The sequence below is a fragment of the Ornithodoros turicata genome, chromosome 7 (assembly GCF_037126465.1).
Source record: "Ornithodoros turicata isolate Travis chromosome 7, ASM3712646v1, whole genome shotgun sequence".
Lineage (NCBI taxonomy): Eukaryota > Metazoa > Arthropoda > Arachnida > Ixodida > Argasidae > Ornithodoros > Ornithodoros turicata.
In genome coordinates, this window is record NC_088207.1 from 42,389,167 (window position 1) to 42,401,550 (window position 12,384).

The window sequence follows — 12,384 nt, forward strand, 5'->3', positions numbered from 1 at the left end:
CTCTAACCCAAGGTGAATCCGCCATAGCCTACGAATGCACCCTAGTTGATGTCCTGGTACACTCGTCTCTGTGATCACTAGCGCGCTGTGGACACACAAGCACGGGTGTCTGTTTTGAAATGCGTATCGGTAATTATTACCGAGGGATCGTGTGTGGACAGGGACAGCGACCTTCATCACGAGAGCTCTGGTCATGCCCGTTGATCTGAGCCTCGGGGGGAATGCGTAATAAAATGCACAAGGTTTCGCTAAGCATCGCTGATCGTCTGGACGCCGAGATAGCATTGCGTCATTTTCTCTACACGTGTATTCAAATATTTTATTTCAACAATGTGCGGACGTTTTCCAGGAAAAACAAACCCTTCCAATCAAAAACAGCTGTCAACGCTTCACGTGCAGCCGTTATGCGCCGCAGAAACACACTACACCGCTAAGATTACAACATCGACAGAGTGTAGTAAAAATGACAGCGGGACTGCTCGACTCCCGCGTATAACCACGAATAAACCAGTTCGTACAGCAACCTTAGAGTCACTGAACAGTGACTCTGAGCCACATCAGCTTCATTTCTACAATAATTTTCAGACTTCTCCGCGTTGCAAAGAAAGTCCCAAAGGACTCGTTCCAGATTGCGGAAAAGCGCAGGTGTTATCGTCGGCTTCACAAATATCGCCGCGTGTGGCCAGGTGACGTTGACTGCATGCCCCCCTCGTTTACCCTCTGCAAGCTGCGCTTACGTGAACGAAGAACTTCAACACTGCACTGACAGATGCGTCTGCCCCGAAATATCTTCTCCACCTGGGGACGGTGACAATCGACGCGAAAGCAGGAGCTCTTGTTTGCGCGTTTACACTACGTTGCACTTTATATGTTCGTTCTACTTATGTGTATTGCGCTGTGCCATGTTCATCCTGTTTACAGCGCTCTTACTCTTCGTGCAACCACCCAATCACCGACCGGTTGTAATCAGTGTTCAGACGCATAATGAAGAAGCACACCAAGGATATCTTCCCTCAGTGCCTATACTATGCAGCTTGAATATTCTCGACGTCGCGAATGTAACTGAACGTGATCACAACGTTCCTGTTTCCACTGAATAGCATTGTAGCGTTGAAATAAGACATGCATACATCATCAACAAACAAACAAAAAAACTTAGAAAGGAAACCGAAACTTATCGAACAGTCTCGAAGTCGAAGTGCGCCGCCGAAGAAACTCCCTTTCGAAGATGCGCCGTGTATCCAAATGTGGTCTCAATTCCGTTTTTTTATCCGTAAGCACAGGTTTGGGTTGGGGAGCAAGAGGAGCACTTACACAAGGATGTGGTAGAGAGCTGCTTTCCACCCGCGAGGACGTTCCAGAAAGTTATGCACGAAGAGCTGTCGCTTCCTCGTCCTCACATCTATCGTGTGTTTCTTTTGACGCTTAGCGAGCGCCGCTTCCTGACGCTGCTGCTCCGCAGTCTTGGGCGTGGGCGACGGTTCCACAGAACCCAGTTCTAGGGCCCTCTCGGGGCTGGGCACGGTGTGCCTCCAGCGAGAGGCCCAACGTCGCCCTGTGGCCCCGGCCATCAGGGAAGGGGCTCTCGGGGACTGGCCCTTGGCTACAGCTCTTTAGAAAGGGCGCGCATGCTCCACTGAAAGCGCATGCGCGCGCAAAGGAGCGCGATGCCATCTCGGGGGCTGTCAAGATAAATGCGACGGCGCTAACTTTGAACGGCGGGTTCAGGTAAAGCGGTGTCGGAGTAAATGAACGCCTTGTTTCAAAATTACTGAATTGGTGTGGGTTAACGAATAGGTACGGTTGGCAGAGTGTAACGCCGATCACTTGCACCTGGCCATGTAGTGAAGTCACTTTTTCTACGTAGAGTAAAGCTCCGTTATAACGAAGAAAACGGGACAAGTTAAAAAAATATCGGTATAAGGGGATGTCTAAAAAAACAGTGGCAGTAGTCTCATCAGCGCACGGAGCCATTTGCGGGAGTCGTTAAACAATGTTCGAGTAAGCTTGGTGACGAGCATCATGGCAGTATTTTAATTTAGGTGAAAAAAAGGAAGGAGAAGAAAGACGTGAGCTGTGGGCTTTTATTATGTCACCTTAAGTGGTGTCGGCTGGCAGTACAATGTGGATAATTCAGTTCGAAACATGAGCATTTCGACCGGGAAGTAGTAATTCGAATAAAGCGGTTTCGTTATAACGGAGGCTTACCGTAGTTTGAACGGAATATGAAACAAATGATGCCTGAGGAACAAAGTAGGATAAGATAACATACTTTTCTTACTTACTTTACTTCTTCACTTATTTCTTTACTTACTTTATTTCATCTCTAATTGAGCTGGAGTGGACGACCCTCTACATGAACGCCACAATCTTTTATTTTTCCATGCACCAAACCAAAGCAAGGATAAGGCAAGGGGTCGTATACGTGATAAAACGAATTTTTTCCTTGGGTTTGAGGAAGAAGTACAATAAGGGAGGTGAAAAACTTGTGATAAAACTTGAAACTTGAAAGCAGTGAGGCTGTCCAGTCCGGCTCGATCATCAATCTCAATGATGGGTCAACTTACCTTGATTCAACATTCCAATGACAGGTCATAAATAATGAAGGCGGCAGAAACACGCTTTTAACAAACATGATGAATCTGTACCAACCTGCCCAACTAATCTTGAGTAATGGTAGGTAAACTTCGTAAAGATTTCTTTTGTTCAAAATTCTTATCCCGTTGCTATCCACATTCGTAAACATTTGGGCAACCTCAACCATCATGGCAATGATCCGCAGTAGTGAGCGTTCCGTTTCCGTTAGATTTAATGTGCTGTGAAACACGGCATTTGACACAATCAGATCATTGCTTGTGCGTTGGTGAGGCTTAAATATTGTATTTGACTTAATTGTTTGTTCGACCTCTACAATTTACATTACTTTAATTTGCTCGTTAAATTCGTGGAAGACTCGTATGTATCTTGAGGAGCGTGCTCAAAATACTGTATTGGAGAGGCACTTGCGCACTATTTTCAATACTTTTTTGTATTTTCAACTCAGAACTATAATAATACTTTTTTTTTTTTCATGTAGAAAGATAGAAGACTCAGCGACCCTGTGGGGAAATTGTTAACGGAAGAGCCCGAGGACGACAGCCGCCGACATTTCCGACAGAGACCGCTCTTCTTCTGGGTTCCTCTGAGCCCAGAAGAAGAGCAGTGTCTGTTGGAAATATCGGCGGCACTCGTCCTCAGGCTCTTTCCCTTAGCGTTTTTGTTTGTTTTATTATTTTCAAATCATGTTCCATTTCACAATTTCTTTTCATTCCGCTTGACATGCTCTATGGAATCCGTCCATCGGTACACTGCGTTCTGACCACAGGCTTGACGTTTCTGCTTTTCTTTTTTTCAACGTGTTTCCTTACGAAGGATTTATGCAACGCGAATTTGGGGACGACGATAACAACGAAAGCAGACAAATCATGACTATGACACGGGATGATTCGCCGCTGAAGAGCAGTGCCCTACCCCATTACATGCGGGGACTTTCACGTGAGAAGACGGGGGGGGGGGGGATCTATTTATTAGACCAAAGGAAAAACAAAGGGGTGAAAGGTCAGCCAAATGGGACATCGGCTTGCTATTCCGCAAAGAAAAAAGAAAATTAAATGAAAGAATAATAAAATAAATAAAAAAGAAAAGAAAAGAATTAGGAAATAAAGGATAAATCAACAAACGGTGAACGAAGGATGAAATGAATTACAGAAGAAGATGACTTTAAAAGAAAAGCATGAGGTTAATGCGTTGAGGGTGGGAGTGGGGCACTGAAGAATGAGATTGCACGACTGGGGTTCACAGGCAATTTGGTAATTCGAACTATGTAGCAACGACTTTATGCGTCAGCAAGTGACCATGCCACCTGTGCTCCTCATTTGTTTTGGGGGAGAGAAACACAGATAATTTCTGTAACAGTGTCACTGAGGTTTATAGTTCTTCCACATACTGGCATCGGAGCACTAAATGGGATCCAGGAGGTAGTTACATTATCTTCCGCGGTCATTTTCTTATTGAGCACAACTTGCAGCCACTTGAAAACTTGTCGGTTCAATCTAAGCTCAGTTTGTTCAAGAAGGTTACCTTTCGACGAAAAAGAGGAGAGGTGACAGACGGACTTTATGAAATGTAGTTCCTGCCTATAGAACCTGCTTAAATAATAATAAAAAGAGCAGTAACGAGTTCGACGACTGACGCTCAAGGATCTTAAATGTGCCTCAAATCCTTTCAAGCATTTACCACTCTATTACATTATTTCAAAGTATTAGGACTGTACCTTAATTATAGCGTAATGAAACTCGTGTATCTTAATTCCATTTTGTCTTGATTACTTAGAGTAGTAATTTTAAATACATTTTCATAGTATCTGGTATGCATGTCTGGTCCGTGTCCACAGGCAGTTCACATAGTTATATCAAGCTTGTCGAAGACGCGCTTTTATAATGTTTCATTGCAATCCGTAGGTAGCTCCCAACTGAAAAAGTGTCTTCCCTGCAAATCACGCCACCTTCGACGCCCGCTGCAGCAGACGCGCACCACCCACACTGTGTCACAGCTGTTTCTTCGCAATATATCATTATTTTCACTTTCAGGTTCGCTTCTATTTCGCATTGAGAGTGGAAAAGTACTGAGATTACGTACAATACGCCATGCAAGTAGGTGAACAATTACATGAATGTGACGATGAGATGAGCTGTTTCACCGCAACAATTGCGGTACCATACCTCAGTGCATGTGGGATGATATATGAGTTGGATGACGATGAAAAAGATTAGGCATACGCACGCGCGCACACACATGACACACGCAAATGAGATATCACACAAGCGGGTGCGTCTAACTGATGGGGATAGTGGTTCATCCGGTCGGCCACCGGTATCTAGGAGCCAACAGTATCTTGAACTAAATAAATAAAAAATTCCGAGCTTTACGCCGCGAGACAGCTATGACCACTATTTATTTATTTCTTAGTGCCCACCAACGGAAATAATCGTTATGACCACATCAGGCACGCATCTCAAACACGCCAGAGCCAAGTTGGTGGTGGTGGTGATGCAACTGCTGACCGTAGTCGTCCACGCACAGGACTATCGCAGTGGGGGGATAGTGCGTCATTGGCCGACTTCACAGGGAAGTGTGCCGACATTTGTCTTAGAGCCGTCTGAGGAAACCCCAGGGCAAACACGCAGACAGCACAGTCAGCGCCCGGATTCGAGCCGGGATCCCCTCCCGGCCAAGGGCCAAGTAAATAGGTAATTGAAATAGATTTACACGAAAGGGGTGTCAGCCTGTTTGTGTAACGACAAGCTGCACGTGCCGCAAGGTAGGACTGCGGATATAATTTCGACCACCTGGGGGTTCTTTTGACGTGCGCCGGAAATCTCCGACACACGGTGCTGGAAGCAATGTTTACCTCCTTCTCATTGCTACCGTCCTCAGGCGGGATTGAACCCACAATCTTGAGCTCAGCACAAGCCAACACGCTACCAACCGAGCTACCGAGGCCGGCGAAGAGCCAAGTTCGTACTGAACCATACTCGGTTTACCAAAAGCCAAGTCCCTACGAAAAAGAAACCAGCACCATCTGTTGACTCATCTTTCATAAAGTTAACGAACAGCAAATCAACATGTTGGGCGGAAAATTCTCGGGACGAGGGCGCTGCTATTTAGAACAGAAACTGTACTTCTGGGCGCCGTCCTCATCATTGGTATGGTATGGTATATGGTATGGTATCGAAATGACTAGGGATGACGTGTTAAAGGGTTCGTGGGTGTTATAGGTGCGTGAAGGGGGGAAAATTCAAGGTAGGTAGTAGTCGGACTACTATCGCTAAGTTTTTCCGTGAATACGTCTCACATGAGACACTAAAACGACAGATATAGGTTTACAAGTGTGGGCCATCTGTTCAGCATAATCTGTTGACACATCTTTCATAAAGTTAACAAACTGCAAATCAACATTTTAAGCGGAAGATTCTCGGGACGAGGGCCGCTGATATTTAGAACAGAAACTGTACTTTTGGGCACCGTGCTCATCATTGGTATGGTATGGTATCGAAAGAATTAGGGATGACGTGTTAAGGGGTTCATGATTGTTATAGGTGCGTGAAGGAGGGGGGGGATTCGGGGTAGGTAGTAGTCGGGCTACTACCGCTAGCTTTTTCCGTGAATACGTCGCGCATGGGACAGTAAAACGAAAGACATCAGACATAGTGTATTTATTTCACAGATATATTACGATGGTCTCTTAGAAGCTAATGTCGAAATCGACACTCGCAGACAACAGAACGCGCAACGGCTAACACATCACAGCTACATCACCCTTGCAGCACAGTTACAGTCGCACATATGTCAACGAGCTGCGCTACACCCACTTAACTCTTAGAACAAATGAGGTGAACAACCTGCATCCTTGAGGCGTTTTGTTTGGGTGCGGAAGTGACTTAGGTAAATACATGCACATTTACAACAAAACCGGTTAGAAATATGAGATTGCAAGACCAGATAAAGATCAGGTTGCAAAGATCAGATACAGATAAGATTACAAAGATCAGATAAAGATAAGATTACAAAGATCAGATAAAGATAAGATTGCAAAGATCAGATAAAGATAAAATTACAAAGATCAGGTAAAGATAAGATTGCAAAGATCAGATAAAGATAAGACTGCAAATCAACGCGTCTCTTATACAAGTCAGTCACTTCGACAACCTGAGTCTTCGCGGAACACTATACCACAACCGCACACTAAACGCATCAACAGAATGTGGTTCACGAGAACGCCGAAGACAATCATTGCACTCATCCGCACAACTGAGACGACCTTACCGTACGGAAGCATGCAGATAAAAGGAAAAAATGTTGCTACCACAAATCTACTTATCACGGGCACCGACAGAATACAGGGATGTAACACGAACGGCGTCGTTATCGTAATGAGCTCGAGGGTTGCTATCCAAATCAACGAGCCTGGATCGGAATGCGGATGAAGTACCAAGAAACGATCGATCCAACCTCCATCGATTCCAAACCTCATAAAGCGACGCTGCCCTGTACAAGATGGAGCTATGTCGAATGCATTAGAATATGCGCCTATAGAGGATCGCCCCAAGAAAAACAAGAATTGAACAAGGACAGGTTTTAGGGGGGAAATCCTCTTATTCTTCCTTTTGCGATATCTGGTTCTGAAAATCACTTTGATCGACGTTTCGGAGGAAGCTCCTCCGTCTTCCTCAATAGGAAGCCTCCGAAACGCCAATCATCCCTATTCTTAACTTTTGTAATCAGTCTCCGACTGACTTATTCATTGCTGTACATCTACTGATATATACGTCAGTGATGGCCACTAACTACTTCTACAGTAGTTTAACTATAACTACTAACTACTTTGTGATTGAGTAGTTTAACTAGTAATTCAACTACTTTTCAGGGGAGTAGTTAAAACTACTTTTTTTAACTACTGCAATGTAGTTTAACTACATCTATAACTACTTAACGTTGTCCACCAACAGCAATCCCTTGCAGTGTTCTTGGACACCTAAATATGAATCACATGCAATAATAAACTTTGGCTCAAGCCATTGCTACGATCGTCAAATACAAAGCTTGCGGTGGGATTCTTTCTGTGCCTACGCGATAAACTAAGTTGCAGAATTATTTCGCAGCATATGAGGCTTCACTAGACAAGCATTAAAAGTAGAGTTGTGCGAATATTCGAAATTTCGAATACGAATAGAATATTTGCGATATTCGATTCATATTCGTATTCGAAAATTTGATATTCTAAGTTTTCGAATATTCGTAAAAGTCTGAATATTCGATTTTTTTTCGCATATCACAGCAGCTTATTCCGAAGCTGTTGCGGGCTGCGCACTGGAATTTGTACGTTGCGGCGACGAACATGCATAGTAGAACAGCTGCAAAGCGACGCGCTCGTTTATGAATGCGTCGCTATACGTTCGGTAACCGAAACCGAAACTAGTACGCAGCTGTGTGCGGACGCCATTTTAGAGTCCGCCCCACCGAAACCCGAGACCGCGGTACGCATAGGCGGAGAGTTTTCAATCTGCCGGAGGGGGCCGGGGCACAAAGCCCCCCCCCCCCCCCTTTTACAGAGAGGTCCGGCAAGGTATCAGGAAATCCGTGTTGTGACGTTATGAGACGAACCTTTGAAGATGTTCATCATCAATCGCGTGCAACACGCGATAGATTCTTAGGATATCCCTCGAAACTTTCATCTTGAGTGTCAGCTGGTTAGACTTCCCGGAGGGGGCCTGGCCCCTCCTAGGAAAAGTTCCGGGGGGGACCAGGCCCCCAAGCCCCCCCCCCCCCCCCCCCCCCGCAGCCGGCGCCTATGGCGGTACGTTTCATACATCGTCAGCACTGTCGCGGCTTTAGTGGATTGCTAGCGAACTCTGAACATTCGTATGAGGCCTACAGTTCGGTGAAATTACGGTTAAATATCGAAATTATGTTGACGTTGGGCTGAACACCACTGTTCAGCGTCCCATTGCATGCACAGCCTTGCGTCTCGAATACGTCTTTTTCGGTTTCGATTTGTGGTTGTCAGCGACATATGATAGAATCATGGTCGCGTGCGATGACGGCGATAATCGAGGAGTGGGACGTGTTGATATTTCGACATAGTTTCGCCAACTCCGGCGCTCTGCGACCGTATGAAAGCGCCAACTAGGACGACATGCAGTAACGCTGCAGTCATTTGAAACTGCGCTAACTGTTGTTACAGATGATAGCAAGACGCATATATAGCCTTAACCCGACCCGACCTTCATGAAGCGATTTTGCTCGCGACTCACGCGCGTCGCCGTCGGCGCGACAAAGTTTGAGGCCCGCGCGCAGATTTCCGCCGTGAAATGGAAGGAGCGCTGAACACGAACGTCGCGGAAACAATCACGCGTGATACAGCCATACAATATAATCGAGGATCGCAGTTTTACTGCGCTATAATGCATGAGGCCGTTCGAAACTATGTATTACCGTCAGTAACGATGGTCTCACGCGTGACGTGCAACCCGCAGTGAAACCCGCCTTTACGCCTTTAGTTTCCCGCCTTAACGACAAATGCGGAAGGCATTGTCAATGCAAGAAGAGACCACTTGCCACCATCATTTTCCTTCTGAGGTGCTCATCACTAAATCATCCCACTATGAACATGTCATTGCTCTTTACTTCCATTCTATCTGTTTCACCAGCAATTTACAATGCCAACACAGGTGTTCTCTGTTCATGAAAGATTTTTGAAATGAAAGTTTTTTCTTGCGGTTTTCAGCTTGCCTCATGAGAACAGCACACTGTTTCACTGTAAAAATAATTTTACCGTACATGTGGATATAAGCATGTATGCCCTAGGCTAAGCCAATACATTAATACATATTCCTCATTAGCACTTTTTCTAAGGATCAGCAGAACACAACTGTGACGATGCTTGTTTTCGGAGCTTACTTAACTTAATTAACTCTTAGAAGCTGTTATCCTATGACGTGATATTCGAAATTCGATTCGATATTCGAAGGACAATTTTGTAGATATTCGTATTCGATTCGTATTCGAAATTTTCAATATTCGCACACCTCTAATTAAAAGTGAAGATTTAGTACACATGCACGACACAATTGCTCTGCACCTCCGTTCTCATCAAACAAGTAGCTCAAGGCAAAAGTCGGAAGCACAATCGTGCCGTAAAGCTTGCGGAAAAATCGGAAGTAGTTGGCGCCTTCAGTAACCTAACTACTGTAGTTAACTACTTAAAAAAGTAGTTTAACTAGTAGTTGCCACTACATTTCTGCAAGTAGTTGATAACTACTTTTTAACTACAATCAGGTAGTTTAACTAGTAGTTTAACTACATGTAGTTAACTACTGGCCATCACTGATATACGTACATATAAGCATCTACATGTGCACCTACATCATCTACATCCTGCCCCGTTGAAAACGGTAAGAGTGAACGAAAGAAAAACGTTTCAGATCTTATCCTGTTTTTCTTATTTATTTTTTATAGCAATAATCAGGAAACGTCTCACATGAGTAGACTCGCCGTGGGAGGATGAATTGTAGAGCGAGTATTTCTTTATTTAAATACACCCAAGTGGCATTTAATGGGTATTGCCATACATTGTCACACACAACTGTAAAAGCGATGCAACACTTGGCTACAATGGTAACGTATACAAAAGTACTTTAACATACTTGCTTGGGATAAGGAACAGACTGCGTTGTAAAGTGACAGAGAGCTGCGAAATTAGTATGGCTACCGATACTGACGTTGCCTCCTTGGAGATTGCTGCACTCGTTATTGGCAGTGGAGAAAATTAGGACAATCACGGCACTTGAACAGATTGTCGTGTCTGTACGAGTTATGCAAGATGGAGAGAGAGAGAGAGAGAGATCACCTTAGGGCGAAGAGAAAGGGAGTAATAGATCGAAATCTTGTTTCATCGCTGCGACACAAGAATGGAAAGTGGAGAAATGAATGGGCTCTAACCGATCGACTTGGTGACGTTGTTACGGGTCCCTGATTGCAGAAGCTGTGCAGTTCAGGAAGAACACAGTTGCTATATGTTGAGTGTTGGATACGAGGAGGGAAGGGAGGAGAGAAAGAGAACAAAATAAACGTTTCCGATTCGACGTCCCACCTGAACAGGACTCGGGAAAACACGAACGTCTGAATACGTTGGAAACTAGCAGCAGATACGACGGATGAAACGCGTTGACTGAACGACAGATGCGAGGGATATCAGTATCCGAGGGCAATGGGAAAGGACATCATGTGCACAATGGATCTCACTTCGCGCGTGCAGTACCTAAAATGGCGACACTAGTTCGTTCAGCTCCTTTTCCTCCGTGTTTGTCTAGTCAAGGGATACGTCCTTCGAAAGTACACAATGTTGGTCCAACATGACCAACAGGTGCAGTAGTAGGTTGGCCGCGTGTGAGTCGAACTCCACGTTTGAGGCCTTATCGTGCCACCCGCATCGTGAAGTTTACCTCTATACGAAAGACTCATGCGGAACGAAATTCTCCTGAAGGTCTAGCCCAGGGGTCTCCAACACGCGGCCCGCGGGGCTCGCGCAACGAGAGAGAGAGAGAGAGAAAGAGAGAAAGTGAGAAAGGAAGGGAAAGACGAGAAAACGTAATCGCAGTGAGAGAGAGAGAGAAAAAAAGAAGAAGCTAGTAGACGCAGTGGGCAATCGTGGGCCTGCGCAAAGCCCTTTAGTTCTTGGATAACGTCGAATCACAACATTTACAGACCCACTTAAATAAGTCACTTCACACGGGAGTTCTGTTCACTACAATACACGGGAGCGCTGACGCGGCCACCCAACGCTCCCTCGGAAGGACCGAGCGATCGAAGGTCGTCCTATAGTTTCGGAATTCGCAGGCGTCAAAGCGTCTCTTCCATAATCACGTGTTGAACTATCAAGCGGTGGACGTCTGTTTGCGCTCTGCAATGTTTCCATGCCTTTGCGACTGACGATAAAAAAGCACAGGGAGTATGGCCTGCTCGAAGCCACATCTGAAGCGGACGGTAGAGGAGGAGAAGCGTACCTTCCAAGAGCATTGGGACGTAAAGTATTTGTTCGCGGATATAAGAAAAGTCCCGGAGTGTCTGGTGTGTCAAAAAAACTGTTGCTGTTCCGAAAGAGTACAATCTCCGACGTCATTACGAAACGCTTCACGAAGGACAGTACGCGGAATTTACTCCAAAGATCCGTGAAGAAAAGGTGACGCGGCTCAAATTGGCAGCCACAGGACAAAAGATTAACAGAGGTCACCGTTGATCGCAAAAGCGTCACAACCCTTTTATCTTTTATACCTTTTATCAAGAACTGTCTCATTCGGTGCAGATGAAATTGTGTGCCCAATCGCAAAAGATTATTTTGAGAAGATTAGCCTTTCTGCAAATACTGTCGCTAGGCGGGTTGAGGAAATGGGTGCAGATTTGGAAATGCAACTGCGCGATATTTCGAAGAATTTCTGTGCATATTCCTTAGCACTTGACGAATCCACAGACATAAATGATATTGCTCAGTGCGTGGTGTTCATCCGAGGTGTCACGCACGACTTGGACATATACGAGAAACTGTTTGATCTGCTTCCTCTGAATGGGACAACGACCGGGAGTGACATGTGGAGCGCGGTAAAAGGCGGCATCGAAGCAGCAGGTCTTAAGTGGGATAATCTCGCGACAGTAGCGACTGATGGAGCTCCTTCAATGGTTGGTCGCAATCGAGGTCTGGTAGCCCGCCTTAAAGAAATGCTGGCAGACGAAGGCGTGTCCACGAACCTTCCAGCAATTCACTGTATCCTACATAAAGAGGCATTGTGC

At 45.4% G+C, this 12,384-nt stretch overlaps 1 protein-coding gene across 3 annotated transcripts in view; it reads right to left on the bottom strand.

Annotated features, from left to right (window-relative positions):
• The window catches only part of LOC135401141 (potassium voltage-gated channel subfamily KQT member 4-like), a 430,735-nt gene that overhangs the window by 179,242 nt on the left and 239,109 nt on the right, over positions 1-12,384 (bottom strand). For 2 of the 3 annotated variants that reach the window (XM_064633348.1, XM_064633347.1), the window contains exon 1: positions 1,315-1,583. The exons of the other annotated variant lie outside the window; for it this stretch is intronic. In XM_064633348.1, coding sequence (XP_064489418.1) covers positions 1,315-1,571 — 257 coding nt within the window. In that variant the 5' untranslated portion in view covers positions 1,572-1,583. Of the gene's footprint in view, positions 1-1,314; positions 1,584-12,384 lie in introns of those variants that run through there. 3 annotated transcript variants of the gene reach the window in all.